The sequence below is a fragment of the Nothobranchius furzeri genome, chromosome 7, assembly GCF_043380555.1.
Source record: "Nothobranchius furzeri strain GRZ-AD chromosome 7, NfurGRZ-RIMD1, whole genome shotgun sequence".
NCBI classification, from domain to species: Eukaryota; Metazoa; Chordata; class Actinopteri; order Cyprinodontiformes; family Nothobranchiidae; genus Nothobranchius; species Nothobranchius furzeri.
Window position 1 is genome coordinate 64365036 of NC_091747.1, and position 27983 is coordinate 64393018.

At 50.2% G+C, this 27983-nt stretch overlaps 3 protein-coding genes across 10 annotated transcripts in view; all 3 read left to right on the forward strand.

The window, feature by feature from the left end:
• scn5lab (sodium channel, voltage gated, type V-like, alpha b) overlaps positions 1-11101 on the forward strand; it is a 165003-nt gene extending 153902 nt beyond the window's left edge. For both annotated transcript variants that reach the window (XM_070553523.1, XM_054736163.2), the window contains exons 28-32: positions 6742-6795; positions 6934-7071; positions 7232-7336; positions 7416-7686; positions 9633-11101. In XM_070553523.1, the coding sequence (XP_070409624.1) occupies positions 6742-6795; positions 6934-7071; positions 7232-7336; positions 7416-7686; positions 9633-10933 (1869 nt within the window). In that variant the 3' untranslated portion in view covers positions 10934-11101. The remainder of the gene's footprint in view (positions 1-6741; positions 6796-6933; positions 7072-7231; positions 7337-7415; positions 7687-9632) is intronic.
• Positions 11102-11583: 482 nt separating this feature from the next.
• LOC139070716 (serine/arginine repetitive matrix protein 5-like) lies at positions 11584-15134 on the forward strand. Its single transcript, XM_070553449.1, has 4 exons — positions 11584-12081; positions 12158-12893; positions 12970-14361; positions 14794-15134. Exons 1-4 carry the CDS (start codon positions 11584-11586, stop codon positions 15132-15134), a joined length of 2967 nt encoding a protein of 988 aa, XP_070409550.1.
• Positions 15135-20442: 5308 nt separating this feature from the next.
• Positions 20443-27983, forward strand: part of sugct (succinyl-CoA:glutarate-CoA transferase) — a 67975-nt gene continuing 60434 nt past the window's right edge. For 6 of the 7 annotated variants that reach the window (XR_011521198.1, XR_011521200.1, XR_011521201.1 and 3 more), the window contains exons 1-8: positions 20443-20649; positions 22418-22463; positions 22534-22607; positions 22684-22769; positions 22844-22894; positions 23039-23159; positions 25686-25777; positions 26212-26355. Coding sequence is in view for 3 of the 7 variants with exons in the window: in XM_070553531.1 (XP_070409632.1) it covers positions 20517-20649; positions 22418-22463; positions 22534-22607; positions 22684-22769; positions 22844-22894; positions 23039-23159; positions 25686-25777; positions 26212-26355 (747 nt within the window). In the remaining 4 variants the exon portion in view is untranslated. The remainder of the gene's footprint in view (positions 20650-22417; positions 22464-22533; positions 22608-22683; positions 22770-22843; positions 22895-23038; positions 23160-25685; positions 25778-26211; positions 26356-27983) is intronic. The other variant, XR_011521199.1, reaches the window with a different exon arrangement.

Sequence of the window (27983 nt, forward strand, 5' to 3'; positions counted from 1 at the left end):
GAGGACGGCCGAACTGCTCCTTGAACAGGTGGTGCGGCTCCATGGTTTCCCCCAGGACGTGATATCCGTCCGAGGACCTCAGTTCGTCTCACGCTTCTGGAAGACCTTCTGTCGTTTGGTCGGCGCTTCAACCAGTCTGTCCTCTGGGTACCATCCGCAGACCAACAGTCAGACGGAAAGGGCCAACCAGCAGCTTGGTTGTTACTTACGCTGCTTCGCCTCGTCCCAGCCGTCCACCTGGCCCCGCTTCCTCCTGTGGGCGGAACTGTCGCACAACCTCCAGACCTCCTCTGCCACGGGTCTATCTCCCTTCGAGACGTGTTATGGGTACCAGCCCCCTCTGTTAAGCCATCAGGTGCCTGAGGTGGAGGTCCCTGCTGCCCAGACTCTGGTCCGCCGCTGTCGGCTCGCCTGGATACGGGCCTGTGCAGCCATCACCCGGACCAACACGGAGTACTCCCGTCAGCATCGCCGCCGCCACCGGCCTGGCCCCGCCTTCCGGCCTGGTGACCAGGCATGGCTCTCTTCCACCAATCTGAGGATGCCGGCGGGCTCCCGGAAGCTCGCTCCTCGCTTCCTGGGTCCCTTCCCTGTCCTTAAGGTCATCAATCCGATCACTTACCGGCTGCGCCTTCCGGCCACTCTCAGGATTCACCCGGTCTTCCATGTCTCTCAGCTTAAGCCGGTGGTCTCCTCTCCTCTCCACCATCCTCCGACCCGGGTGCCTCTGCCCCGCTGTGTGGAAGAGGATCGTGTTTACACGGTCTGCAGGTTTCTGGACGCCTGCCGCCGGGGACGTGGTTGGCAGTACCTGGTGGACTGGGAGGGTTACGGTCCGGAGGAGCGCTCTTGGGAACCCGTTCGCTCGTTTCTCGACCCTGCCCTATGGACTGATTGCTGGGCCTGCCGTCCTGGGACTTCGGGGGCCGTCCCTTGAGGGGGGGTCCTGTCACGAACTCCTCCTGCTGACCACTCCCTATGGACCAAACCGGCGGGCTACTACACTTCCCAGCATTCCCATCACCAGCGTGGCTTGTCAACGTCATCACGCCGACACTATTTACGGAAGCACCGCCGCTTATTCATCACTCAGTCATCGTTCCTATCAGACATTGAACCGAGTTCTCAGGCTTACCAGCCCTCAAACAAGGAAAGGGATCTTTCCACGCTGTCTACTACCAGTAAGTCAGCTTCCTTATCTATTCGGAACTGCTGCTCGGTCTCGGCTCTCTCCGAGCGCTGCGCTGCCGTTCCCAGAACAAAGCCGCGTGTTCTGTTTAAACCCAATGCTAGCCACTCCGTGTCTGGGTCACGCAGTTATGTTACAAACAACCTCCGCTACGCTTCAGCTCAGCCACTCGCACCTGACAGGATGTTCATTAGGATTTTAAATACGTCGGCACCATCATGCTTTATTTTGATGGAACCATGTAAAAACCCAAATTCAAGGATTAATCCGTCTTTGAGTTCCGTTTTCTAAAGAGAACCAGAATTTCTCCAGGTGAGCTCACCTGCTCACTGCTGGGTCCCGTGACCTTTCCTGCTGGGTAGGCTGTGAGTCGGACGCAGAAACGTTCCCCAGAGGTCTTAAACAGAGTTCTGCTTCCTGTTGTCAGCTCCAAGTTGTGGAGAGAAAAGCTCACCAGGAAGTGCTGAAAGCTCCACAGCTCCTAAAGTTCACCTTTACATTTCTGTTTACTGTGAAAGAGCTTCAGACTCCTCCTCCCCCTCCTCCTCCTGCAACTCCTCCTCCCCAGACGACAGGAGGAACTGTCTTCCTGCTTCTCTCTAACTTTTATTCACTAAGCTTCCTCTCTGTTCTCTTCCTCGCTGATGAGAATCAGGAATGATCAGTAAGAGATTAGGGAGATAATCCTGGTTAATCTCATGTATTCATATCAGATTCTCTCTTTTTTTTTGAGAAACCCCAAATTAAATGTTGTCTTTGTTTGAGTTTGTTTATATTAAAGGATCCAGTTATTATTTTGGTTAACTGAAAACTTTTCATGTTCTCAACTCATTAATAATCAGAATAAACTGAACTTCTATTTGTCAGAAAATGTATAAACTATAAAAAACTGATTTGGCATGAACAACAACTAGAAACAAGAAACTGAGAAAACCTGCAAATTTTCTGTAGGAATCTAAATAAACAAGTTTGTGCAAAACTAAGAAACACCAAGAATACAGGAGAATTGGGGAGGTTAACAGAGGAGACGCAGGAGGGCAAGCAGGAGCAGCAACAGGAGAAACAAGAGCACTTTTCTCCCGATTTTTTTCTTCCTTTTCATCAGTCCTCATCCTCTCATCACCTCCTCTCTCCTCCACCACCCTCAGGCGCCACCTCCTCCCTCTTCTGCCTTTTTTCTTCGCCTTCTTCTACCCCTCGCTCTCTTTCGCCCACCACGGGCGTCCTGAGAGCCTCCAATAAATCAGCGTCTGAGAGGCGTGTATTTTTAGAGCAGCTCCAGCCAGGTGTGGGGGGTGGGAGCTACATGTAGAGCTAGAGAAAAGGTCCAATAACAAGTGAAAAGAAAGAAGCAGAGCCCTGGAGGAGGAAGGAAGGAGCTGAAAACAAGTCATGAAAATGGATAAAGATGCAGTGGAGAGATTCTGAAGCACAGAGTGACACAGAGACAAAGGGGAGGATGGAGAAAAGTAAAGGAACAAATGCTGAATCACAGCGGCTGCTGCTTGACCCAAACTTGAGCTTTTTTAGAATCCAGTCGCCTTGGCAACAAATCACTCAGAACATCTCAGCATTTTGTCTTTGGGTTCAGCAACAGTTGGTGGGGACAAGCGTTCCATTAGCATCTGGAAATTTCTCTCAGCTAAAAAACATGCTGCAGAACTCAGAAATGTATTATTATGATCAAAGCAGGAGTCTGACTGGAACCAGACCCAAATCCTAACCCCAATGACCACTAGGGTTATCACTAATGACCAACAGAGACATCACTAATGACCACTAGGGTTATCACTAATGACCACCAAAGACATCACTAATAACTACTAGGATTATCACTGATGACCACTAGGATTATCACCAATGACCACTAGGGTTATCACTGATGACCACCAGAGACATCACTAATGACCACTAGGATTATCACTAATGACCACTAGAGACATCACTAATGACCACTAGGGTTATCACTGATGACCACTAGGATTATCACCAATGACCACTAGAGACATCACTAATGACCACTAGGATTATCACTAATGACCACTAGAGACATCACTAATGACCACTAGGGTTATCACTGATGACCACTAGGATTATCACAGATGACCACTAGAGACATCACTAATGACCACTAGAGTCATAACCAATGACCACTAAGATTATCACTAATGACCACTAGGGTTATCACTGATGACCACTAGGATTATCACCAATGACCACTAGGGTTATCACTGATGACCACCAGAGACATCACTAATGACCACTAGGATTATCACTAATGACCACTAGAGACATCACTAATGACCACTAGGGTTATCACTAAAGACCACTAGGGTTATCACTAATGACCACCAGAGACATCACTAATGACCACTAGGATTATCACTAATGACCACTAGAGACATCACTAATGACCACTAGGGTTATCACTGATGACCACTAGGATTATCACAGATGACCACTAGAGACATCACTAATGACCACTAGAGTCATAACCAATGACCACTAAGATTATCACTAATGACCACTAGGGTTATCACTAATGACCACTAGGTTTATCACTGATGACCACTAGAAACATCACTAATGACCACTAGAAACATCACTAATGACCACTAGAGTCATAACCAATGACCACTAAGATTATCACTAATGACCACTAGGGTTATCACTGATGACCACTAGGATTATCACCAATGACCACTAGAGACATCACTAAAGACCACTAGGGTTATAACTAATGACCACTGGAGACATCACTAATGACCACTAGGGTTATCACTGATGACCACTAGGATTATCACTGATGACCACTAGAGACATCACTAATGACCACTAGAGTCATAACCAATGACCACTAAGATTATCACTAATGACCACTAGGGTTATCACTAATGACCACTAGGGTTATCACTGATGACCACTAGAGACATCACTAATGACCACTAGGGTTATCACTGATGACCACTAGGATTATCACTGATGACCACTAGAGACATCACTAATGACCACTAGAGTCATAACCAATGACCACTAAGATTATCACTAATGACCACTAGGGTTATCACTAATGACCACTAGGGTTATCACTGATGACCACTAGGGTTATCACCAATGACCACTAGAGACATCACTAAAGACCACTAGGGTTATCACTAATGACCACTGGAGACATCACTAATGACCACTAGGGTTATCACTGATGACCACTAGAGACATCACTAATGACCACTAGAGTCATAACCAATGACCACTAAGATGATCACTAATGACCACTAGGGTTATCACTAATGACCACTAGGGTTATCACTGATGACCACTAGGATTATCACCAATGACCACTAGAGACATTACTAATGACCACTAGAGTCATCACTAATGACCACTAGAGTCATAACCAATGACCACTAAGATTGTCACTAATGACCACTAGGGTTATAACTAATGACCACTAAGATTATCACTAATGACCACTAGGGTTATCACTGATGACCACTAGGATTATCACCAATGACCACTAGAGACATCACTAATAACCACTAGGATTATCACAAATGACCACTGGAGACATCACTAATGACCACTAGGGTTATCACTGATGACCACTAGGATTATCACTGATGACCACTAGAGACATCACTAATGACCACTAGAGTCATAACCAATGACCACTAAGATTATCACTAATGACCACTGGAGACATCACTAATAACTATTAGGATTATCACTGATGACCACTAGAGACATCACTAATAACCACTAGGATTATCACTAATGACCACTAGGATTATCACTAATGACCACTAGGGTTATCACTGATGACCACTAGGATTATCACTGATGACCACTAGAGACATCACTAATGACCACTAGAGTCATAACCAATCACCACTAAGATTATCACTAATGACTACTGGAGACATCACTAAAAACCACTAGGATTATCACTAATGACCACTAGGGTTATCACTGATGACCACTAGGATTATCACCAATGACCACTGGAGACATCACTAATGACCACTAGGGTTATCACTGATGACGACTAGGATTATCACCAATGACCACTAGAGACATCACTAATAACCACTAGGATTATCACTAATGACCACTGGAGACATCACTAATGACCACTAGGGTTATCACTAATGACCACTGGAGACATCACTAATGACCACTAGGGTTATCACTGATGACCACTAGGATTATTACCAATGACCACTAGAGACATCACTAAAGACCACTAGGGTTATCACTAATGACCACTGGAGACATCACTAATGACCACTAGGGTTATCACTGATGACCACTAGGATTATCACTGATGACCACTAGAGACATCACTAATGACCACTAGAGTCATAACCAATGACCACTAAGATTATCACTAATGACCACTAGGGTTATCACTAATGACCACTAGGATTATCACCAATGACCACTAGAGACATCACTAATAACCACTAGGATTATCACTAATGACCACTGGAGACATCACTAATGACCACTAGGGTTATCACTGATGACCACTAGGATTATCACTGATGACCACTAGAGACATCACTAATGACCACTAGAGTCATAACCAATGACCACTAAGATTATCACTAATGACCACTAGGGTTATCACTAATGACCACTAGGATTATCACCAATGACCACTAGAGACATCACCAATGACCACTAGGATTATCACTGATGACCACTAGGATTATCACTGATGACCACTAGAGACATAACCAATGACCACTAGGATTATCACCAATGACCACTAGAGACATCACTAATGACCACTAGGGTTATCACTAATGACCACTAGGATTATCACCAATGACCACCAGAGACATCACTAATAACCACTAGGGTTATCACCAATGACCACTAGGATTATCACTAATGACCACTAGGGTTATCGCTAATGACCACTAGATACACGCACTTACGCACACACTCACGCACTAACGCACACACACACACACACACACACTCACGCACGTGCACACTCACTCACGTGCACACCCACACGCACAAACACGCACACACATGCACACACACACTCACGCATGCATGCACACACACACGTACGCACACACTCACGCACGCATGCAAACACACACGCACACACACACTCGCACACACGCACGCATACACACACACAGAGAAGGAGCTGATGATTCTTCATTGATAAAATCAGCAGCAGGAATTATTTTCTACTGAATTACTGTTTAAACAGATTTTTTTACTTCATGTAAATGCAGGAAGTGAGCAGAGCGTTGCTATGGTGACGTGGTGATGCAGACAAACCCACACAGAAACATCAGATCACATCAGACAGCTGATCTAAGGAACAGAGTCACCATATTTCAGAATTTATTCAGCTTGTATTTTTCCTGGTTTTTAAGCCAGCGTCACCAGATTCAAATCTCAGGGCAGAGAAAGGATCCATTTAATAGATCAATAACGGCGTGTCGACCCAGGCTCGCTAACTTTAATCACAACTCAGGATTAAAGATCAACTTTAAATGACTGATCATGTATTTGCTTTGTTTAAGGCAACATTTAAAGGCTGGATGGACATCATGTACGCTGCTGTGGATTCCAGAGCAGTAAGTTCAGATTTCAAATAAAAACACCAAATATTTCATCTCTACCTGTTCAGCAGAGAAGGTTAGACGTTTATACGACATCAGCTGGTGTCTACAGAGTCTAAATTAAACATGAACCCTTTTTATTTGCTGCTGCAGGTCGAGGAGCAGCCGATCAAAGAGGTCAACCTCTACATGTACCTCTACTTTGTCATCTTCATCATCTTCGGCTCCTTCTTCACCCTCAACCTCTTCATTGGAGTCATCATCGACAACTTCAACCAACAAAAACGAAAGATAAGAGCCGAGGGGGGGGGACTTAATTCATCCACTAGCAGGATCAATCCAGTCAAATCTCTCAAACTAAGCTGGGAAAAGGGGATCCGCGTGGGCGGAGCCTCAGGCTGGTGGTTTGGTTTTGTTTCAGTAAAAATAACAAGTCATTATCTTTCTTCACTTAGGAGGACAGGACATCTTTATGACTGAAGAACAGAAGAAGTACTACAATGCCATGAAGAAACTGGGCTCCAAGAAGCCTCAGAAGCCCATTCCGAGACCTCTGGTACCAAACCCTTTCACAATAAAAGCCCAGATTCAGCTTCGTAGCCTGAAGTAATCAGGTAAACTCTCTTCTTCTGTAGAACTCTCTGCAGGGATTCTTTTTTGACCTGGTTGGGAAGCAGGCCTTTGACATCCTTATCATGGTGCTGATCCTCCTCAATATGATCACCATGATGGTGGAAACGGACGAGCAGTCCCCTCACATGGAGAAGATCCTCTACCACATCAACCTGGCCTTCATCATCATCTTCACCACTGAATGCATCATCAAGATTATAGCGCTGCGCTGCTACTTCTTCACCGTTGGCTGGAACATCTTCGACTTTGTGGTTGTCATCCTGTCCATCGTTGGTGAGCCCTTCTTCTTGTATCTGTTCAGGTTTTATCTTCATCCAGTAGGAAGACCTTCCTCGGACTGCTGTCCTAACATTCAGAAGGTTTTGAAATCCACCCATAAAGGAAGTGAGTTGATGAGTCTAGTAGCAGAGGGGAGAAGCTGTGCCTTGAAGGTTCTGGTTCTGATGGACCTAATCCTACCACCAGAAGGGGGCACCTCCAACAGCTCATGTCCAGGATGACAGGAATATGTTAAGGTTAGGTCTTAGCTTGCTGGTCCTGGGGTTGTTAAGATCTCCTGCTCTTGTCCTAAGTTGAGGAGGCAGCATCCCAAGTGGTGATGGAAGTGTCCTCAGGTGTAGCTGAGAAGAAGGATTTAGGATCTCAACCAGGAAGTCAGTGAAACTGAAGGTTGGGGTGAGGCTGAGAACCTTCTTGGTGGATAGATGAGGGTATCATCAGCATATGGATGCAGTTTGAAACTCTGTTAGGAGATGCTGATGTGGGAGGGGCCTGAGTGCAAGTAACTGATAGGTCACTGAAGGTCATCTGTCTTACTGTCCATCAAGTTGTCCCGCATGTTTACCAAGGTCTCTAATTCATCGTAACACACACACTGGGTCTCTAACAGGCCTTTTCCAACAGCATTACTCAGCCTAAAGCAACTCGGTACATCAGGGCTTGACTCAGCTCAACTCAGTCGTTGGGTTCTCTGCCAGCTCCGAGACTCTGGCCCAATCCCAACACTCACACCTCCACACTTGCACCCTTAAACTGCGCGATCCTGGCCATGGGTGCGAGTGCGTAGGGTGTCCCGATTATCCAGTGCGGAAGTTGATCGCACCCCTTTTGCACCCTTGATCTGCACTTCACCCAAGTCTGCATCGATGCGGACTTGGGTGAAGGGTATTACCTACAAGGTGTTGCTGCAGGAGAAAAGGCTCATATTGTCTAATGAAAGTAGTTCATTTTAGGACGATTAGTTGATGCTCCGGATGTTTGAGACAACGCAGCAATGAATGTACATTTGTTTCAAGTTGTTTGTTTGAAAGTTGTTAATAAAGGTTTTAAAAAATAAAGAATGACAGCGACCAGCATCCAGGCAAGTGTTGCGATCGATGATGCAATGCTTCCCTTCCCAGTTTGCCAATTATGTGCACACTTGTGCACCACACGTTTGAAGCCTTACTTCACACTTCCTCCAAGAGCACTTCACAGACGAAGTAGTGCCTTTGGACAAGGCCTGACTTAAATTCTTCTGATTATATGTAGGTTCTTTCTCCGGAAGTACCAGTGATAGTGATATTGTGTACATTCACTCCTGGATTAATGTTTCGTCCGACACATCTACAGTAAGTTGATCTGCGGCAACAAACTGGGAGTCTTTATCTTAGTTTAATCGTCCACTAGAAAACCAAAGCCTTGAGTGAAATGTCTTCCACTGCGCTACAGTAGGTGTAGAACGGCACCCTCTCATTTCAGCATTCTTCCGGTTAAGCTATAGCAACACAAATAGTAAACAAATGCTGGCGTGGAGCAGACGGAATAAAAACAGGAAAGGCACAACAGCTGAAGGAATAGACAACAAGAACGCTGCAGCACAGCTGATTTGGTACATACTGGACTGCCTGATGATGTTACACGTGCTACTTTTTGATGCTTATGTGGCGTCAGCTCGGTGGAGCTGTTCACATGTAGAGAAGGTCGGGTTCCAGCCACGTTATCTGGTTACTCCAGCTGGATTAGAAGCAGTTCTCCCTCAGCCAGACAGACATGTTTACATCTATTAGGAAGAAAATGGAGAAGAAACCATTCATGGTCAGAGTGACGCACCAGTGATGCACTGGGAGTTCTGATGTTGTCTTTTTAACCCATGATACAAAACGAGGGCCCCCACCCCTCCAGAGAACTGAGCAGCCTCTAAGTTTGTGTCTTTATTTGACTTTGGTTTTGTCTTCCAGGGATTGTTCTGGCTGATATCATAGAGAAGTACTTTGTCTCTCCGACCCTGTTCCGAGTCATCCGACTGGCTCGGATTGGACGCATTCTTCGCCTCATCAGGGGTGCAAAGGGCATTCGAACACTATTGTTTGCCCTCATGATGTCTCTTCCTGCTCTCTTCAACATCGGACTCCTCCTCTTCCTCGTCATGTTCATCTACGCCATCTTTGGCATGGCTAACTTTGCCTACGTGAAGCGGCAGGCGGGGATCGACGACATGTTTAACTTTGAAACCTTTGGGAACAGCATGATCTGTTTATTCCAGATCACCACCTCTGCAGGGTGGGACAGCCTGCTCAGCCCCATCCTCAACAACTCCCCAGAGGAGTGCGATGCCCACCTTCCTCACACTGGCACCACGGTCAAGGGAAACTGTGGGAACCCGTCGGTGGGCATCACCTTCTTTGTCACATACATCATCATCTCCTTCCTCATCGTGGTTAACATGTACATTGCCATCATTCTGGAGAACTTCAGTGTGGCCACAGAAGAAAGCACAGAACCGCTGAGCGAAGACGACTTTGAAATGTTCTACGAGGTTTGGGAGAAGTTTGACCCTGAAGCAACTCAGTTCATCGAGTACTCCAAGCTGTCAGACTTTGCAGACTCATTACTGGAGCCGCTGCGCATTGCCAAACCCAACAAGATCAAACTTATCTCCATGGACTTGCCCATGGTCAGTGGAGACAAGATCCACTGCCTGGACATTCTTTTTGCTTTCACCAAGCGTGTCCTTGGCGAGTCAGGTGAGATGGATGCACTCAAGCAGCAAATGGAGGAGAAGTTTATGATGGCCAACCCATCCAAGATCTCCTACGAGCCAATCACCACAACTCTGAGACGCAAACAAGAAGAAGTCTCTGCCACCATCATCCAGAGGTGCTACCGCAGACACCTGGTGAGACGGCAACTGAAGGCTGCCTCCTACCTATATCGGCAGATCACCACACCGGGACACGTACCTGCTGAAGGCGAGGAACCTGTTGAGGTGATCTTTGGAGAGGACGCACCAGAGAAAGAAGGGCTGATCGCCACCATGATGAAGGAAAACTACGGCTCCAGTTTGTTAAGGATGGAGCGCTCTGAGACAGTTTCGTCCACCTCGTTACCTCCATCCTACGACAGTGTGACCCGAGCAGCACCTGAGAGCCCCCAACCGCTCGTCACGGAACAAACTGTTGTTGAAACCAAAAACATGGATTTGAGTAAACAGCCACCGCCGGAGCCTGAACCGGACTTGACGATGGAAGCAGAACCATAGCAGGAACCCAAACAGACCAAAGCCTGCTGTGGGTCCATCAAGTCTTTTAGTTCTGTTGTTTACTGAATGTATCGTAGCCGAGGAACCTGGGAAGAAGCAGTCAAACGAAAGGGCAGAAGAAGTGAAACATTTACTACTTTAAAGGTCAAACCTTTTCCTGGACCCAGAGGAACCTTGTGAGATAAGGTACCTCGTCTGCCTTCTTGTGGAGCAAAAACCAGATGAAATGAGATCGGTTCTGTCATGTGGAACAGAACCGACAGTTTGGACCCGAACAGCTCCGAGTAACTATATCACACATCACTTATCATGGGGGGGTGGGGGGTGGGTTTCCCTATGCTTGAGGAGGGCGGAGCTATTCAAACAAATCATTTTGGTAGTAAAATATAACGTTGTTGATGTAACGAGTCTTTTAATATTGGTACAATTATTACTATTTTTTTATATTTTCTAGAGTAAGTAAAAAAAACGTGTCTCTTTTAACTGAGGAGTTTTAAGGAGGATTCTGGAGGAGCAGAAAGAGGTGCTGACAGGAGGAGAAACAATATCACCTCAGAACCCCCAAAATCTGCTTCATCTTCATTTTGTTCTTTTTCTCTGCCTCGTTTGCACTTTGAGTTTACATTTTACTGTCACTGTACTGCACTTTGATGGAGGCGCCCAGAGGGAGGCGCCCAGAGGGAAGCGCCCAGAGTGAGGCGTTCAGAGGGAGGCATCCAGAGGGAGGCGCCCAGAGGGAGGCGTGCAGAGGGAGGCGTTCAGAGGGAGGCATCCAGAGGGAGGCGCCCAGAGGGAGGCGTGCAGAGGGAGGCGTCCAGAGGGAGGCGCCCAGAGGGAAGCGCCCAGAGGGAAGCACCCAGAGGGAAGCGCCCAGAGGGAGGCATCCAGAGGGAAGCGCCCAGAGGGAGGCGTCCAGAGGGAGGCGTCCAGAGGGAGGTGTCCAGAGGGAGGCATCCAGAGGGAGGCGTGCAGAGGGAGGCGTCCAGAGGGAGGCGTTCAGAGGGAGGCATCCAGAGGGAGCCGTCCAGAGGGAGGCGTCCAGAGGGAGGCGTCCAGAGGGAGGCGCCCAGAGGGAGGCTTCCAGAGGGAGGCGTCCAGAGGGAGGCGTGCAGAGGGAGGCGTCCAGAGGGAGGCGTCCAGAGGGAGGCGTGCAGAGGGAGGCGTCCAGAGGGAGGCGTTCAGAGGGAGGCATCCAGAGGGAGCCGTCCAGAGGGAGGCGTCCAGAGGGAGGCGTCCAGAGGGAGGCGCCCAGAGGGAGGCTTCCAGAGGGAGGCGTCCAGAGGGAGGCGTGCAGAGGGAGGCGTCCAGAGGGAGGCGTCCAGAGGGAGGCGTCCAGAGGGAGGCATCCAGAGGGAGGCGTCCAGAGGGAGGCGTCCAGAGGGAGGCGCCCAGAGGGAGGCGCCCAGAGGGAGGCGCCCAGAGGGAGGCGCGCAGAGGGAGGCGTCCAGAGGGAGGCGTCCAGAGGGAGGCGTTCAGAGGGAGGCGTTCAGAGGGAGGCGTGCAGAGGGAGGCATCCAGAGGGAGGCGTCCAGAGGGAGGCGCCCAGAGGGAGGCACGCAGAGGGAGGCGCGCAGAGGGAGGCGCGCAGAGGGAGGCGCGCAGAGGGAGGCGCGCAGAGGGAGGCGTCCAGAGGGAGGCGCCCAGAGGGAGGCGCCCAGAGGGAGGCGCCCAGAGGGAGGCGTCCAGAGGGAGGCGCCCAGAGGGAGGCGCGCAGAGGGAGGCGTCCAGAGGGAGGCATCCAGAGGGAGGCATCCAGAGGGAGGCACCCAGAGGGAGGCGTGCAGAGGGAGGCGCCCAGAGGGAGGCGTGCAGAGGGAGGCGTCCAGAGGGAGGCGTCCAGAGGGAGGCACCCAGAGGGAGGTGTGCAGAGGGAGGCATCCAGAGGGAGGCGCCCAGAGGGAGGCGTCCAGAGGGAGGCATCCAGAGGGAGGCATCCAGAGGGAGGCGTCCAGAGGGAGGCGTGCAGAGGGAGGCGTCCAGAGGGAGGCGCCCAGAGGGAGGCGTCCAGAGGGAGGCATCCAGAGGGAGGCGTCCAGAGGGAGGCGTCCAGAGGGAGGCGTCCAGAGGGAGGCATCCAGAGGGAGGCATCCAGAGGGAGGCGTGCAGAGGGAGGCATCCAGAGGGAGGCGTCCAGAGGGAGGCATCCAGAGGGAGGAGTCCAGAGGGAGGCGTTCAGAGGGAGGCGTCCAGAGGGAGGCATCCAGAGGGAGGCGCCCAGAGGGAGGCGCCCAGAGGGAAGCGCCCAGAGGGAGGCGCCCAGAGGGAGGCGTTCAGAGGGAGGCGTTCAGAGGGAGGCATCCAGAGGGAGGCGCCCAGTGGGAGGCGCGCAGAGGGAGGCGTTCAGAGGGAGGCATCCAGAGGGAGGCGCCCAGAGGGAGGCGTGCAGAGGGAGGCGTCCAGAGGGAGGCACCCAGAGGGAAGCGCCCAGAGGGAAGCGCCTAGAGGGAAGCGCCCAGAGGGAGGCATCCAGAGGGAAGCGCCCAGAGGGAGGCGTCCAGAGGGAGGCGTCCAGAGGGAGGCATCCAGTGGGAGGCGTGCAGAGGGAGGCGTCCAGAGGGAGGCGTCCAGAGGGAGGCGTCCAGAGGGAGCCGTCCAGAGGGAGGCGTCCAGAGGGAGGCGCCCAGAGGGAGGCGTCCAGAGGGAGGCGTCCAGAGGGAGGCGTCCAGAGGGAGGCGTGCAGAGGGAGGTGCCCAGAGGGAGGCGTCCAGAGGGAGGCATCCAGAGGGAGGCGTCCAGAGGGAGGCGCCCAGAGGGAGGCGCCCAGAGGGAGGCGTGCAGAGGGAGGCGTCCAGAGGGAGGCGTCCAGAGGGAGGCGCCCAGAGGAAGGCGCGCAGAGGGAGGCGTCCAGAGGGAGGCATCCAGAGGGAGGCATCCAGAGGGAGGCACCCAGAGGGAGGCACCCAGAGGGAGGCGTGCAGAGGGAGGCATCCAGAGGGAGGCGCCCAGAGGGAGGCGTGCAGAGGGAGGCGTCCAGAGAGAGGCGTCCAGAGGGAGGTGTGCAGAGGGAGGCATCCAGAGGGAGGCGCCCAGAGGGAGGCGTCCAGAGGGAGGCATCCAGAGGGAGGCATCCAGAGGGAGGCGTGCAGAGGGAGGCGCCCAGAGGGAGGCGCCCAGAGGGAGGCGTCCAGAGGGAGGCATCCAGAGGGAGGCATCCAGAGGGAGGCATCCAGAGGGAGGCGTGCAGAGGGAGGCATCCAGAGGGAGGCATCCAGAGGGAGGCGTGCAGAGGGAGGCATCCAGAGGGAGGCGTCCAGAGGGAGGCATCCAGAGGGAGGAGTCCAGAGGGAGGCGTCCAGAGGGAGGCATCCAGAGGGAGGCGTCCAGAGGGAGGCATCCAGAGGGAGGCATCCAGAGGGAGGCGTCCAGAGGGAGGCGCCCAGAGGGAGGCGTGCAGAGGGAGGGGCCTGGATGGAGACGTCCTAATGCACGTGTCCTCATGGAGAGAAGTTTTGTCTTCTCCTGTGGGAAAGCCAAAACTAGAACAAACACATGACGGGATTTTGGTGCCGCTGTAGTTTGGGCTGGAGGGTCTGGGTCGGGACCTCAGTTTTGGCAGGACTGTTTAAACCAATCAGAACCAGTTTGACCAATCACCTGCTCCGTCTGGTTGGAGTTTGACACACAACAGTGTTGACCCAAGTCCTGAAACTGGATCCTGATTCTGGTCCAGACGGATCAGCTTGGCTCATCAGAACCAGAACCGGACCTGGGCCCTGGACCTGACAGCAGGACCTTCTTAGATTTTATTTCTTGTTGATTCTTGACTTTTTAAAGGTTGAACTAATTAAGTGTGGCTCATCAGAACCAAAAACGTGTTTTATCTGAAAACTCCAGACTGCTCCAACCTTGTCTCGGTCTAGGAGCAGCACGCAGTGATCTCACACACACCTGTCCTGTACCTGGACCCGTTACACCTGAAGGTCTGGACTTCCTGTCTCGCCTCTCATTGGACTTGTTGACGCATCTGAAACCTGCACGTAGGAACCACCCAGAGAACAGGTCTCTGCGTGGATCTGGGACCTGTTCAGGTCTGAAACACCACCCACACCTGGTTCCAGTCCGGGTGTTAGCTGGTACCAGGAACCCAGATGCCTCCAGAACCAGTGAGACTAAACCAGAGCATCAGATCGTCTCAGGAAACGTCACCTGCTCTCTCGGAGCAGGTAAACATCAGATGTCCTGTGTGTATAGCTCCTTCTAGGGTTCTACAGCCCCCCAAGGTGCTTCACAACACAATCACCCATTCACACGCTGGTGGGGATGAGTTACGATGTAGCCACAGCTGTCCTGACGGAGGTGGGTTAGGTGTCTGGCCCAAGGACACGACAGCAGCATTCTCTGGTCGAAGCCGGGATGGAACCTGCAACCCTCCGGTTACTGGACCGCCCACCTCCTGAGCTGCTGCTGTCCCAAGTCCACCTTGTTCCCAGGAACATGAATGAGCAGGTAGTCCAGAACCATGTGACCCGACGGCAGGACCAGACTACAACCTGGAAATGGCTAAAATGGCTTCTGCGTCAGGTTTTTACCAAACGACACGAAGAACCCCGACAGAACTCTAAAAACCAGTTAGAGGGAAACTCGGACAGCCGGGGTTCAAACTTTCACAGGAAGCTTCACATCTAGAGACTATTGTATTTATTATTCATTCATTCATTGGTGTTTTGGTGGTTTTGGGGACATGAATGCTGAGTGAAGCTGCTCCACTTCTATTTGCACACAGAGACTAACGCTGCAGAGCAATAACGGACTCCTGTGGATCTACAGGACAACACTCGGAGCATCGGGAATCACAGGAACTCTGTTACCTTGGATACACGCACGACCCCATGTTGGAAACGTGTTTAACCCCGCGGTGTCTGCGACTCCCTCTGTCTCTATTGTCATGGTAACCAGAGGGGTCCTTACTTTTACGGACTGACTCTCCGGCACCACCTGGGCTGTTTCCACCAGGTTCTACGGAGAGTAGAAGACGGCAGCAGAGCTTCTAGCTCGTCGGCTGCCGTTGTGCTGAAGGGCTGTTTTCAGTAGCAATAGACCCGGAGTGTGCCTGCTAACAACAAGCCATGCTAACTCACCTCTCGCTCGCCCACCAACACATTGATTGATTGCTTTAACGTGTGGTTGGTTGATGATGAGTCATGGGTGTTGATAGAGGTTCACAGTCCCCTGTGTCCCCCCCCCCCCCCCCCCCCCCCCCGTTATAGAGCTTATATAGGTTCAGATTCACTGATGACTTCATCAGGAGGAATGTTTCATTAGAGCATCAGAAGATAGAACAGGACACATCTGGACCGCAGTTCGGTCCAGATGTTACACACACACACACACACACACACACACACACACACACACACACACACACACACACACACACACACACACACACACACACACACACACACACACACTACAGGGGCTGGGGCTGGTGCCACTGCTGCTTCACAAGCTCCTGGTAGGCATCATGCTGTTTATTTTGGATCATTTAGTGCAGAAGTGTCAGACTCCAGTTCTCCATGTTTTAGCTTTTCATCTGCTCTGAATCACCTGTTCAGCACCTCCACGTTTAGACCAGGTGCGTGTGAGGAGCCAGACGTCTACAGCACTGGTAGAAGCACCGCACCCTTGAACGTGACACAGACACCTTCTGTGATGGACCAGCGTGTAGAATAAAATGGATTCATGGTGTATTCAGCTTTCTGAAGCTCACCCTGATGGTGGAGAGAGTGTGTGGGACTTGTGTCTGGGCCGATCTAACTCATGAATATTCTGTGGTCTAAACCGTCCCTGTAGCTCTAAGCCACGCCCACCTACTCCCAGACCATGACACTGCCAAAGTGAATGAATAGGAGGATCAAAGCTTGTTGTGTGCCACGAATTTCCCACATGATGTCTGATGTCAACAAAGTGCTTATTTTCAACAGGAGCAAAAGTTGTAGGTTTTGTGTGAAACCATGTCGGCGTTAGGGTCGTCTCGCCAATATGACATCATGGAACCAGAGACGGAGGGGAGGCGTGACTTTAGCGAGCTTCATCCTTCTTCCAGGACGACAGAAGGAGCATTAAAGGTGGAGAACACCACCGTAAACCTGGTCAGGAGCAGCGACGCTGGGGGAGAGGAGGTTCTGCTGTGATGTCATACATGACACGTCAGATTGATGAATTTTTACAAGCTAACGAATCTCAAAGTGTGTGACAGACTTAAGCCTGGTTCATGCTTCTCCGTCAGCTCCGTAAGGGACAGACACGCACGGGTTGACGGAAGCGTTTTGCTCTCATACTTCTCCGTCTCCTGGAGAGCGTTGCAAAGCAATTCCCCGCCAGGACAACAGAGGGCGTAGCGCTGTTCTGTGGTATCCTGTCATGTATCGGTCCAAGATCGTGTGTTTATATTGTGTTTTTTGTGTATACAAGAGACTTTTAACACGGACATATTTGTCTCTCATTCTCCCACCTCTTCATGCGCTCCCCACCTCTAAACCCACGTTTCCTGTCGTTTCCGTCCACAAATAAAACGCTTGCTGCGCATCTTTTCACTCCTCCAGTCACGGGAAGATGAAACGTTCATATTTTTAGAGTTTCTTCGCGAGGTATTCTTCAAGCTTCTCCGTGTCTGCCGCTAGTTATCCTCGGCTCTTTTTGCAATGGCGGCGCTGTAAACAACAGCGGCGTTCTGACCAATCACAAGCTTGCGTAATCTGTCTCATTCGACGGATGTTTAAAAAAGTGGGCTCGACTCCGTACGTACTTGCGTGCTGCCGGAGCCCTACGCAAGGACGGATAATGGTGTTGAGTGTCTCCGCACTGACGCAGACGGAGAAGCATGAACCAGGCTTACGTCACCACCGACGCCATCATCTCAGCTGGAGTACGGGTGTGAATCAGGGCGTTGTATAGTTCCGTTCAGGGACCTGGAGCCGACCGGAGGGGTCGGAGCCTGTTGTCCTGCTGGAAGGTGATTCTCCTTCCCAGGATTTAGCTCCTCCCTAACCAACTCTGTCCCCCACATGCCTGCTGTGTCCTCCACATGCCTGCTGTGTCCCCACGTGTCTGCTGTGTCCCCCACGTGCCTGCTGTGTCCCCTGCATGTCTACTGGAAACTGCAAATTGGACTTTTCATGTCTGTCTGTCAACAACGGCCTCCTTACCACTCTTCCATCTAGGCCAGAGTGTGGAGGATGTGACTCCCAGTGTCCAGTGGACAGAGTGTCCCACCTGAGCTGTGGACTTGTGCAGCTTCTCCAGAGTGGTCTTCTTGGAAGCGTCTCTGAGCAGAATTCTCGTCTCTTGTCTGCTAGTTCAGGTGGACGACCGTGTCCTGGAGGGTTGGGGTGCAGCAGGTTAACGTCTGCTGAGTTCTTGGTCTGCATGATGTGTTTTCCAGAGAACCACAGCAGGTGAGCTTATGAGGAGACTCTGTGGGGTTGGATTCCACTTCACATGTGTGTGCTACTTAGTGCTGGTCAGTCACGTACGGTTCTGGTCTTGACCTCCTGCTGACCCCTCCAGGACAGGCTACACGTGGCAGAGGTGAGGTGGTGCCCTCTCCTCAAAAACACATCTGGGGTCCATCTGACCCCATGAGGAACACGGGTGGGTTAGGGTGTCTCAGGTCACTGGGTGTGAATGCTTTTGCAGAGCGCTGTAGATCCTGCAGGGTTGTGGTTCTGGAGAACTGGAGTCTTTCGTGGAGCTGGAGCTCAGGAGCACCCAGATTCTGGTGCTGAGTGAGCCCACGCGGGGCTGATGAGGGTCTGAAGAGTCTGGTAGAACCTGGGTAGGGGGGTGGACTAGGAATCTGGTCCTTCCTTCCCCGTTGTCAAACCAAAAGCTGCTCCGTCAGGAACGTCTGGAACAAAACATACACAAGGAGAAAAATGCACAGACAACAAAGTTTCTTCTTAATGTTATTTATTGTGTAATAAATGCAATACAAGCGTTCTGCAACCAGACGGTGAGCCGTGCTGGACCTACAGTCGCAGGACTTTTCCAGACATCGGACCGCCGCCCCTCTCTTTACACCTCAGCTGCTTCACGGCCGCTGTCAGAGCCACACGGGGCCTGCAGGAACGCAGGCCCTCCTCACAGCTGCCATATGCTCAGAACGGACGTAGTAAAGGTGCTGCAGCGTAGAGTTTAATGAGGATAAATCTTTCCTGGCACGTTTTCTGTCATTTAGCAGGAAAACCTGGAGGAACATCCAGCTGTGAGATGTTTCAGTCTGACAGCAGCTGAAGAGACTTTGGTGTAAAAGAGGAGAAAGCCTCAGTGACCCCGCCCCCTTACTGTTTTAGACACAATAATTACTATTATAACATGGGTACATATAAATATATATATACATATACTTTTTAGTACTTTGAGTTGAAACGATTTTTAGTATTTTGCAAATACATGTCTGTGTATAAACAGAAAAGCCTCCTGTAATAAACAAGTTTAATACTGAATCAGCTGTTGCGTGTTTGTTGGTACCACACACACACACACACACACACACACACACACACACACGCACACACACACACACACACGATCCACTGCCGTTCCTGAGTTCAGCTGGTAATGAACTCCAAAGGGATGGGGCAGCTTACTGCGTATGACTCGTCTTTGTCAACGAGAAGGTTCTGGTGCTGATCCATACTGGTCTGCTGCCATGAAACGCATGGAACAGCTGCGAGAAAGTCACCTTTTCCTTAAAAATGTGACTGCAGTACCCACCTTTGACCACAGGATGTCATTCTTACTTCATAACGTTTATGCTTTAAAATAGAAAAAAAAAAGTTAAAATTATTAACTTTATATTTGACCAACAAAAGATTAAAACCTGATGTAAATAAAACTATAGAAATAAGTAGCCTCATGTGGCGCTCTCTAGTGCCAGTACTGTGTAACCATCAGAATCATAAGATTCCTGGGAGAATCTTCCAGTAAACCACCAGGTGAACACAAATGTTCTGCACATGAAGAAGTGGATCATCTGAATCCAGAGGTTAGAAATAAAACACATCTGCATTTCCTCAACGCTCCTCACTGGAGCTCATTGCTGGCACGAGAAGTTCAGAGGAAATAATAAAAGCAGATCTAGTCTAACAACAGACGCAGGTGTCATTTTAAATGATTTATAATCCAACACGATTCTGGTTCTTTCTCTGCTCCAAAGTCACAAACGTTAAAGCTGATCAGCTTTTATCCAGCACATTTCCCTCAAAATTAAAGAGATGTTGGCTGCTTCTGTTTTTATAAAAACTACAGAGAAATGCAGTCACTAGAAGAGATCTTCCAGATGTTTGGCTGCTGAGAAAAGACAAGCAAGTTTCTCCTTGATTTAGTTTCATTTATTTTAAATTCCACATCTAAAACTAACTTTAGAGAAGAAACATTATTAATGTGTTTCTTTTAACCATGTTTACTTGATATTTTCCTTCTGAGAACAACGTGTCATTACAAATAAAGATTTATTTAAAAATCACAGCGAAACCCTCTCCTTCAACAACCCTTACTTTGAAACGCGATGACCGGAAGTAGCCTTTACCTTGATGCTAACGGCTGCTAGGATGTTAGCTTCTCGCTAACGGCCGCTAGGATGTTAGCTTCTCTCAGAACGGTTTGCCGCCGTTTCGGGGCTCGCTGCCTGTTCGGTTTCAGGCCGCTGCTGCAGCGGAAGGAACCGTTGAAGAGTCCGGGTAGCCGTCGCTGGAAGTCGGACCCGAACACAGGTATTGCATCGGAGCTACAGCTAGCAGGCTAACATTAGTCCCCTGTTCTCGGATTTGGGATTAGGTTAGGGTTAGAGGCGTCCCTCGAGAGGTCAGAGGTCAAATAAATCAGCATGTTTACAACTGTACTAAAGCTTTCTCTATTTAGTATTAATCATATTAATCAGCTGTTTAAACTTTGTTCAGGTGCGTCAAGCTGACGATGTTAACACCAACCTGGTCCTCCAGGTCCATCATCCATCACATTTTCTTCCTCATAGTCTTACTCTTCTCAACTTTTTAGGATCAATTTTCAATGTAGATTAAAAAATCTCAATGAAATAATTTTGTGTTTTTATAATATAAATTTTAGATTAGTGTACCTTTGTGTTGACCGTTTGGGCCCCTTTAGTTCAGTGATTCTCAGTCCTGGACCTGGAGGGCCGGTACCCAGCATGTTTCAGTGCTTTCTCTGCTCCATCACACCTGTGCAGCAGCTCATCAGGCTCTGCGGAAGCCTGTTAATCACCTGCTGATTAGAATCAGGTGTGTTGGAGGTTAGAAAACTCTAGAAACAGGGAACCCTGGACCTTAAGGGTTGCTATCCTGTATGTTTTGTTGTTTCCCTGCTCCAGAACACCTGGCTTTATTCAGCAGGTGATTAACAGTCTTCTCCAGGACTCGACGAGCTGCTGAACAGGTGTGTTGGAGCAGAGAAACCAGGGTGGGACACTACGGTACTGATGGGTAGATGCGGGTCCAGACTGCATCACTATGTTGGTCTACTGACACCTGCTGGATCCTGAGCATCGTTGCAGGGAAACCTTAAACCGGCTGATTCAATTGGCTGTAATACCAAAAGGATTTCACTGTATTCCATGTTGTACACCCCGCGTTATTTAATATCTGAATCCAAGTTTAAAACATCTCAGATACATAAAAATTCAATAAGAAAAACAATGTGAACGTGTTTCATAATTTGTGAAAAGGGGAACTTTTGTGAAGTAGAAGCTGCTTATGGGCCCGTCTTTCAGGTAGTCTGGGTTGTCTCTGCGCTGACGACATTCCTTTATTAATGTATGCAGGTCTAGTTGAACAAATGTGACACGTGGCCTGCAGAAGCCTGTGTGAGTGATTGTAAAAGTTGTTTAGAAGCCAAACTGATGGATCACGCTGAGAGGAACAGGATGAAACCACACCGGGTGGCCGACCCATTAACGATGGGAATTCCAGCTCTTTTTAGAGAGCCAGCTCTTTCGGCTCCTAAGTGGCTCCTCAGATTTTCTGATGCGTAGAGAACATTTATCACCAAAATAATGCTAAACTAAATGTAAATGGTTTACTAATGTAAAAAAATGCAATATATCTAATATTAATCATTTCTATGGATTTATTAACTGAACACTTTAAGAAATGTCAACTTTCCGACGGCTGGCGATCATTTTCTCACCGTCTTCGTCGCACTCTCCTCTCTCGCTCGCCCTTTTCCCCCTCCTCCTCCCCTCTCGTCTTCCTCCACCCGCATGTGCTCTGCTGTGTGTTCGAGTCTGATCCTCCCTCTTCCCCGCCCCTACTGCTCTGTGTGTGGACAGTCTGGACACGCAGTTGCACATGTTGACCAATCGCCTGTGGCTTTCACCGGGGTGGGGGGTGGGGGGGTGGGTTACGGCTCCCAATGACGATCCGGCTCCCGGCGTTCACGTCATAGAGCCGGCTCTCAGAGCCGGTTCGTTCGAGACCGACCCGTCACCGCTCTACCGTAATGTCTCACCTCTCTGCTCTGCTGCAGCAAGCCTTCGGCCACTAGAGGGCGTCCGGGTCCTGGACCTGACCAGGTGAGTGTGGCTGTAACACCTGTCCTGTAGAACGTAGGTGTCCTGTATTCATACAGCACCGTGTTTGCAGGGTTCTGGCCGGTCCGTTTGCCACCATGATCCTTGGAGACCTTGGAGCAGAGGTGATCAAAGTGGAGAGACCAGGTGAGTTTATCTTTACCTGCTTACAGGAGTTGCATTGTGGGAAACCTGATGGGTTTCTTTTGGATGTGTTGAACAGGTGGAGGCGACGACACCAGAACCTGGGGCCCTCCTTTCATCGGTTCTGAGAGCGTCTATTTCCTGAGCGTCAACCGGAACAAGAAGGTGAGCCTGTTTGGACCAGAACCGCCGAAGCATCGTCACTTCCAGGTAACCGTGGACCTAACGCTGTATTTCAGAGTCTCGCTGTGGACCTGAAGCATCCCAGAGGAGCAGCCATCATCCAGGAGGTACGAACCCTAACCAGCAGCCGGTTCTGGTCCAGGAGAGACTACTGGGTCTGGGTCGTTACAAAGCACCATCGGAACCAGAACCTGGAACCTCCTAACTGGAGTTTTAGGTTCTGACCTGAACCTTATAGGTGTGTGTTTCAGCTTGCAGGTGTGTGTGACGTGCTGGTGGAGAACTTCCTGCCGGGGAAACTGGATCAGATGAGTTTAGGGTTTGAAGATGTGAGCAGACAGAACCCGGGACTCATCTACTGCTCCATATCAGGTAATCCCGCCGTTGGTCTTCACCTCACAGCCTGCAGCAGGCTTAGGTACAGTTCCATCATCTCATCAGAAACAAACCGCTGCTCATCTTCATCAGCTCAGCTCAGGTCAGCCTGCAGCTGCTGCAGTTCTCTTGTCAGCCAGCAGAGGTCAGCAGATGCGCCTTCAGAGCTGAAACGGTTCACCTTCATTCATTCACTCAGTTTGTTTCCTCACCAGTTTAGAAAAATAAATGTTTATTGTAAACTTCAAAGGAGCACAATAAACAAACAACAACAAGGAAGAAGGAAGCAGATGCGTATCTGATGTTTTTGACGGCGACTGCAGCCTGAACGGTCACGTCGCATCAGATCCTCCTCCTACACCTCTGAGTCAGCGGAGCAGAGCGACAGGATGGAGAGTGCTTCGTGTCGCAGTTTTAATGTGAAGAGCCACACAAAAACATCAGAAGTGAGCGTGAAGACCTGCAGTGAGAACGCCGCCTAGGCCAGACCCAGAGCGGGCGTGTTTGATTTCTCACCCACAGAAAGTTCATGGTGGTTTTCATCACAGCATTTTACCTAAACAAGCATCAGAAGTTATGAGCCGGATTCCAGCACAACAAACATGGCCGCCGCTGCTCCTTCATGTCTCCCTGATGGATCAGGATCATTATCCCGTTGTTTGTTTTAGCTGGGATCAGAGGAAGGAAACAACTACTGATTATGGGGGAATGATGATCTTCAGCTCTGCTTTGATCAGTTCAATTCAGTTTATTCCTACAGCCCCACTTCAGGACCAGAGTCGACTCAAGGGCCTTCAGGCCCTGTCCACATGTAGCCGGGGATCTGCCAAAACGTAGATATTTTTCTACGTTTTGGCCTGTCATCCACACGAAAACGGAGTTTTTCACACGAAAACGGATCTTTTTAAAAACTCCGGCCAAAGTGAAGATCTGCGTTTTCTCCGTTTTGGGTGTCTGCGTGTGGACAGACAAAACCGGAGTTTTAAGGTCCGCGACGTCACTTTCCGCGACAAAACAATGCTGACATCACGTGTGCGACCTGTGTTTACACTAGCCGACAGCATGGATGCCCTCAGAGCTGCGCTCGCTTTATCAATTGTCCAAGCGCTTTTTGCTTGTTTGTTATTGCAAGCAGAATTACTGCTCCTTGCGGAAGACCACAGACGAAGGACGGGGTTAAGAACGGGGGAAGTACTGCCCCCTACAGGTCTGGCATGTCCTTAACAACATATTTATCCGGGTATGTGTGGACTAGACCTCACACAGTAAACTATACAGGTCAGGGATCTCATTTATCAAACATGGCGTAGAATCCTTACTAAAACCGTACTTAAGCTCAGCAAAAAAATATTCTTACGCCAAGCAGGTGTGTGATCTATCAAACATGGAGGACACACAGCTGCACGCCATCTCCGCTTCATAAATCAGAGACTAACGAGAATGTTTCTCAGCTGCATTTTAGTCACATCCCGCCCTCACCACGCCCACTTACTGCCATAAATAGTCAATGCAAAGTGCCTTGTGGATCTCATGCATATACATAAGCCGGCTGTTGCAGCGCTCCACCAATGACATGGCGACCGTAGATCAAGGCAGATCAAGGAAGCGCTATTTCACAAGCAGAAGTTGAGGTACCTGTGGGTGAGGAGGAGAAATGACAGGAAGTGCTTTTGCAAAACAAATAAGAGAAAATCCACGGAGTGGCACAGCGTTGCTGAAGCCGTCAATGCTGACTTCTTCAGAGAGATCTGTGGCGGATGTAAAAAAATGATCCGATCGGGATTCGATCCCCAGACTCCCGGGTGAAAGTCACGCGCACTAACCAGTCACCCAAACAGAGACCTCCCCTGTACAAGTAGCCAGGTCACATGATCAATCGGGTCACAGTGACAGGACACACACTGTCACACACGCATGATGTTCTGTCTCAATCTGTCCCCCTGCTGATGTTCTGTATTCTGCACTTCAGGCTGTGTGTGTGTGTGTGTGTGTGTGTGTGGTGGTGGTGGGGGGGGATCTTGTTCTGTGTGAAAACGAAGCGGTACAAGTGATAATGCTGCAGGATTTCATGATTGTATCTTCTCAGCAGCAGCACTGCAGGTGCTCTCCATGTCCAGCATGTGTGTAAGCCAGGTCCTTAGTCAGCTTAAACACATTTTTCCGCTACGTTTTCTTTCATAAATCCCAAAGTTTGCATGGAAAGTTGCTTACGCAGTTTTCCGACCCCGTTTTGTGCGTAAGCTAGCTTGATAAATGAGGCGCCTGGTCATTAAGCCAATCAGTAACAAGTTTCCTATATAAGGAACCCAGCAGGTTGCATCGAGTCACTGACTAGTGTCAGAGTCTTTACAGCAATCCTCATACTAAGCAAGCATAAAGCGACAGTGGAGAGGAAAACTCCCTTTAAACAGGAAGAAACCTCCAGAGAATCCTGGCTCAGTATAAGCAGCCATCCTCCACGATGGCGTTAGTGAGACGGTTTACAGGAACCTCTTCCTGATCAGATGTCTGTGTCCCGTCCAGGTTACGGACAAACCGGTCCTCTGTCTCAGAGTCCAGGATACGACTCCATCGTCTCAGCCATGTCAGGCATGATGCACATCACCGGGCCGGAGGTCAGGTGCTCTCAGCTTTTTTCATCCGTTACCCTAATGACCTTTGTCATGGCGCCACCTGCAGGACCAGCACAGCTCCTAAGGGCCAGCGCCCCGCTGAAGCTACACGTTAGCGCTAGCCTGCTGTCATTCCGCCTTTCCCAGGATTCACTCATTTCCCTCTTTCCTAACCCTTTCTCTCTACCTTTCCTCACCATTTTTAATCACATATTTTCTCATTTAAAACATATTTTTAGTCGTTTTAAAATAATAATTCTAACACTTGTTGTTTAGTTCTTGTGGAGCTCCTCGTGGTTTTTACCCTGGGAGGGTTAGGAAAAGAAAAGATGGTTTTCTTTCTTTCTTTTCTGTGAAAGTTTTACACCTCAGCTTTAAAATAAGCCAAAGATAACCCATCAGCCTCGTGTCCCATAATGCACTGCTTCTGCTGGCAGGACGGGGAGCCGGTGCGTCCTGGTGTTGCTATGACGGACCTAGCAACGGGTCTGTACGCACACGGAGCCATCATGGCCGCCCTGCTGCAGCGGCTCAAGACGGGGAGAGGACTTCACATCGACTGTAACCTGCTCTCCTCTCAGGTACCACTTCCTGTTCCTGCAGCTGGTTCTGACACGGTTCTGACACGGTTCTGACCTGGTTCTAGTCTGGTTCTGACGTGGTTCTGAGCAGCTTTCTGGCCCGCGTGTGAACCCGACTCTTTAACCTGCATGCTTTCCAACGAACAGACGATCGTGTTGAGATGAAACAAACCGTCTGAGCGTCGGCGACAGACGGCTCCAGGCCCAGGCCCAGGTCCAGGTCCAGGCCCAGGCCCAGGCCCAGGTCCAGGTCCAGGTCCAGGTCCAGGTCCAGGCCCAGGTCCAGGCCCAGGCCCAGGTCCAGGTCCAGGTCCAGGCCCAGGCCCAGGCCCAGGTCCAGGCCCAGGTCCAGGCCCAGGTCCAGGCCCAGGCCCAGGTCCAGGCCCAGGTCCAGGCCCAGGCCCAGGCCCAGGTCCAGGTCCAGGCCCAGGTCCAGGCCCAGGCCCAGGCCCAGGTCCAGGCCCAGGCCCAGGTCCAGGCCCAGGCCCAGGCCCAGGTCCAGGCCCAGGTCCAGGCCCAGGTCCAGGTCCAGGTCCAGGCCCAGGTCCAGGTCCAGGCCCAGGTCCAGGCCCAGGTCCAGGTCCAGGCCCAGGTCCAGACTGCAGGTGTGCGTTAGATTTGCAGCATGAGCATTGGCTGGCTGAGTGACAGCGCTGCTCTTAAAGCTGCTTCATGTGTCCCGTTCATGTTTCCTCGGAGACACGACGAGGTTGTCTCGTCTCAGATGTTTACTGACCTTCCTGTCCTCAGACGGGTTAGACAACCAGAACACGACTCCGAGAAGAATTTCTATCCTCAGATGGAGACGTCAGAGACAACAGATCTTCAGATCCAGACATGATGGACCAGTGGTAGATATCTGGGGTTACAGGGTCTTGATTCCTGGGGCTGTGACACAGATTACCCACAATCCACCTCTCCTCCCTCATCATGTCCCACGATGCATTCTTGTGAGGCGTGCTGCAGCCACAGGCACGCCGACCGCAGAGCCACTCCGCCAGAGGGCCGGGAGGACTGATGGGAGGTCGTGGTCTGCTCGGATCCAGGTGTTTTTTGTCCACCACAGAGGGACGTCCTCTCAGAGACACGGGGACGTGTCCTGCACACATCAGTGGAGACTGGACACATTTTAGCTCTTAGAAAACTAGAAAATCAGACTTTCAGTCTTTTTATGCATCATGTGACTCAGGCAGGTCCTAGACTTCCTGTAATCCTTTACAGGGGACCCTGACCTTTAACCTCTGAATCATTTATGCTCCTAACTCAAAGGATGAGCCAGGGTCTAAGCTACACAGGACCAATGGTCCTGACCTGGTCCAGTCTGACTGGTTCCACATGTGGAGTAGTGCTCTGCTTCCAGACTTCAGTGACATCCGACCCCAGCAAGTCCAGTTAAATCCTTCTGTAGCTGTGACACCCCCCCCCCCTTCCAGAGTTTTCCCCTTTCAGAAATGATGTTTGGTTCTTCAGAAACCTGTAAAGGTGATTGTCTCATCGTGTTCTGAGATAAAATGTAAACAATCCGTCTGTTTTTTGCCAACCATGCCCCGCAGCAATAGGAAACTAGAACTAACCAATAGCGTTAGACTAGCGCTTAATGCTTCAGATGTAAGAAATACCTCGGCTGA

Excerpts from the sequence above, each read along its gene's own strand:
- LOC139070716 (XM_070553449.1), top strand. The coding sequence starts at position 11,584 with ATGGAGGCGCCCAGAGGGAGGCGCCCAGAGGGAAGCGCCCAGAGTGAG. Across the intron at positions 12,082-12,157 it reads GGAGGCGTCCAGAGGGAGGC|AGGGAGGCGTCCAGAGGGAG; the intron begins GTGCAGAGGGAG and ends GGAGGCGTCCAG. Across the intron at positions 14,362-14,793 it reads ATGGAGACGTCCTAATGCAC|GAGCAGCACGCAGTGATCTC; the intron begins GTGTCCTCATGG and ends GTCTCGGTCTAG.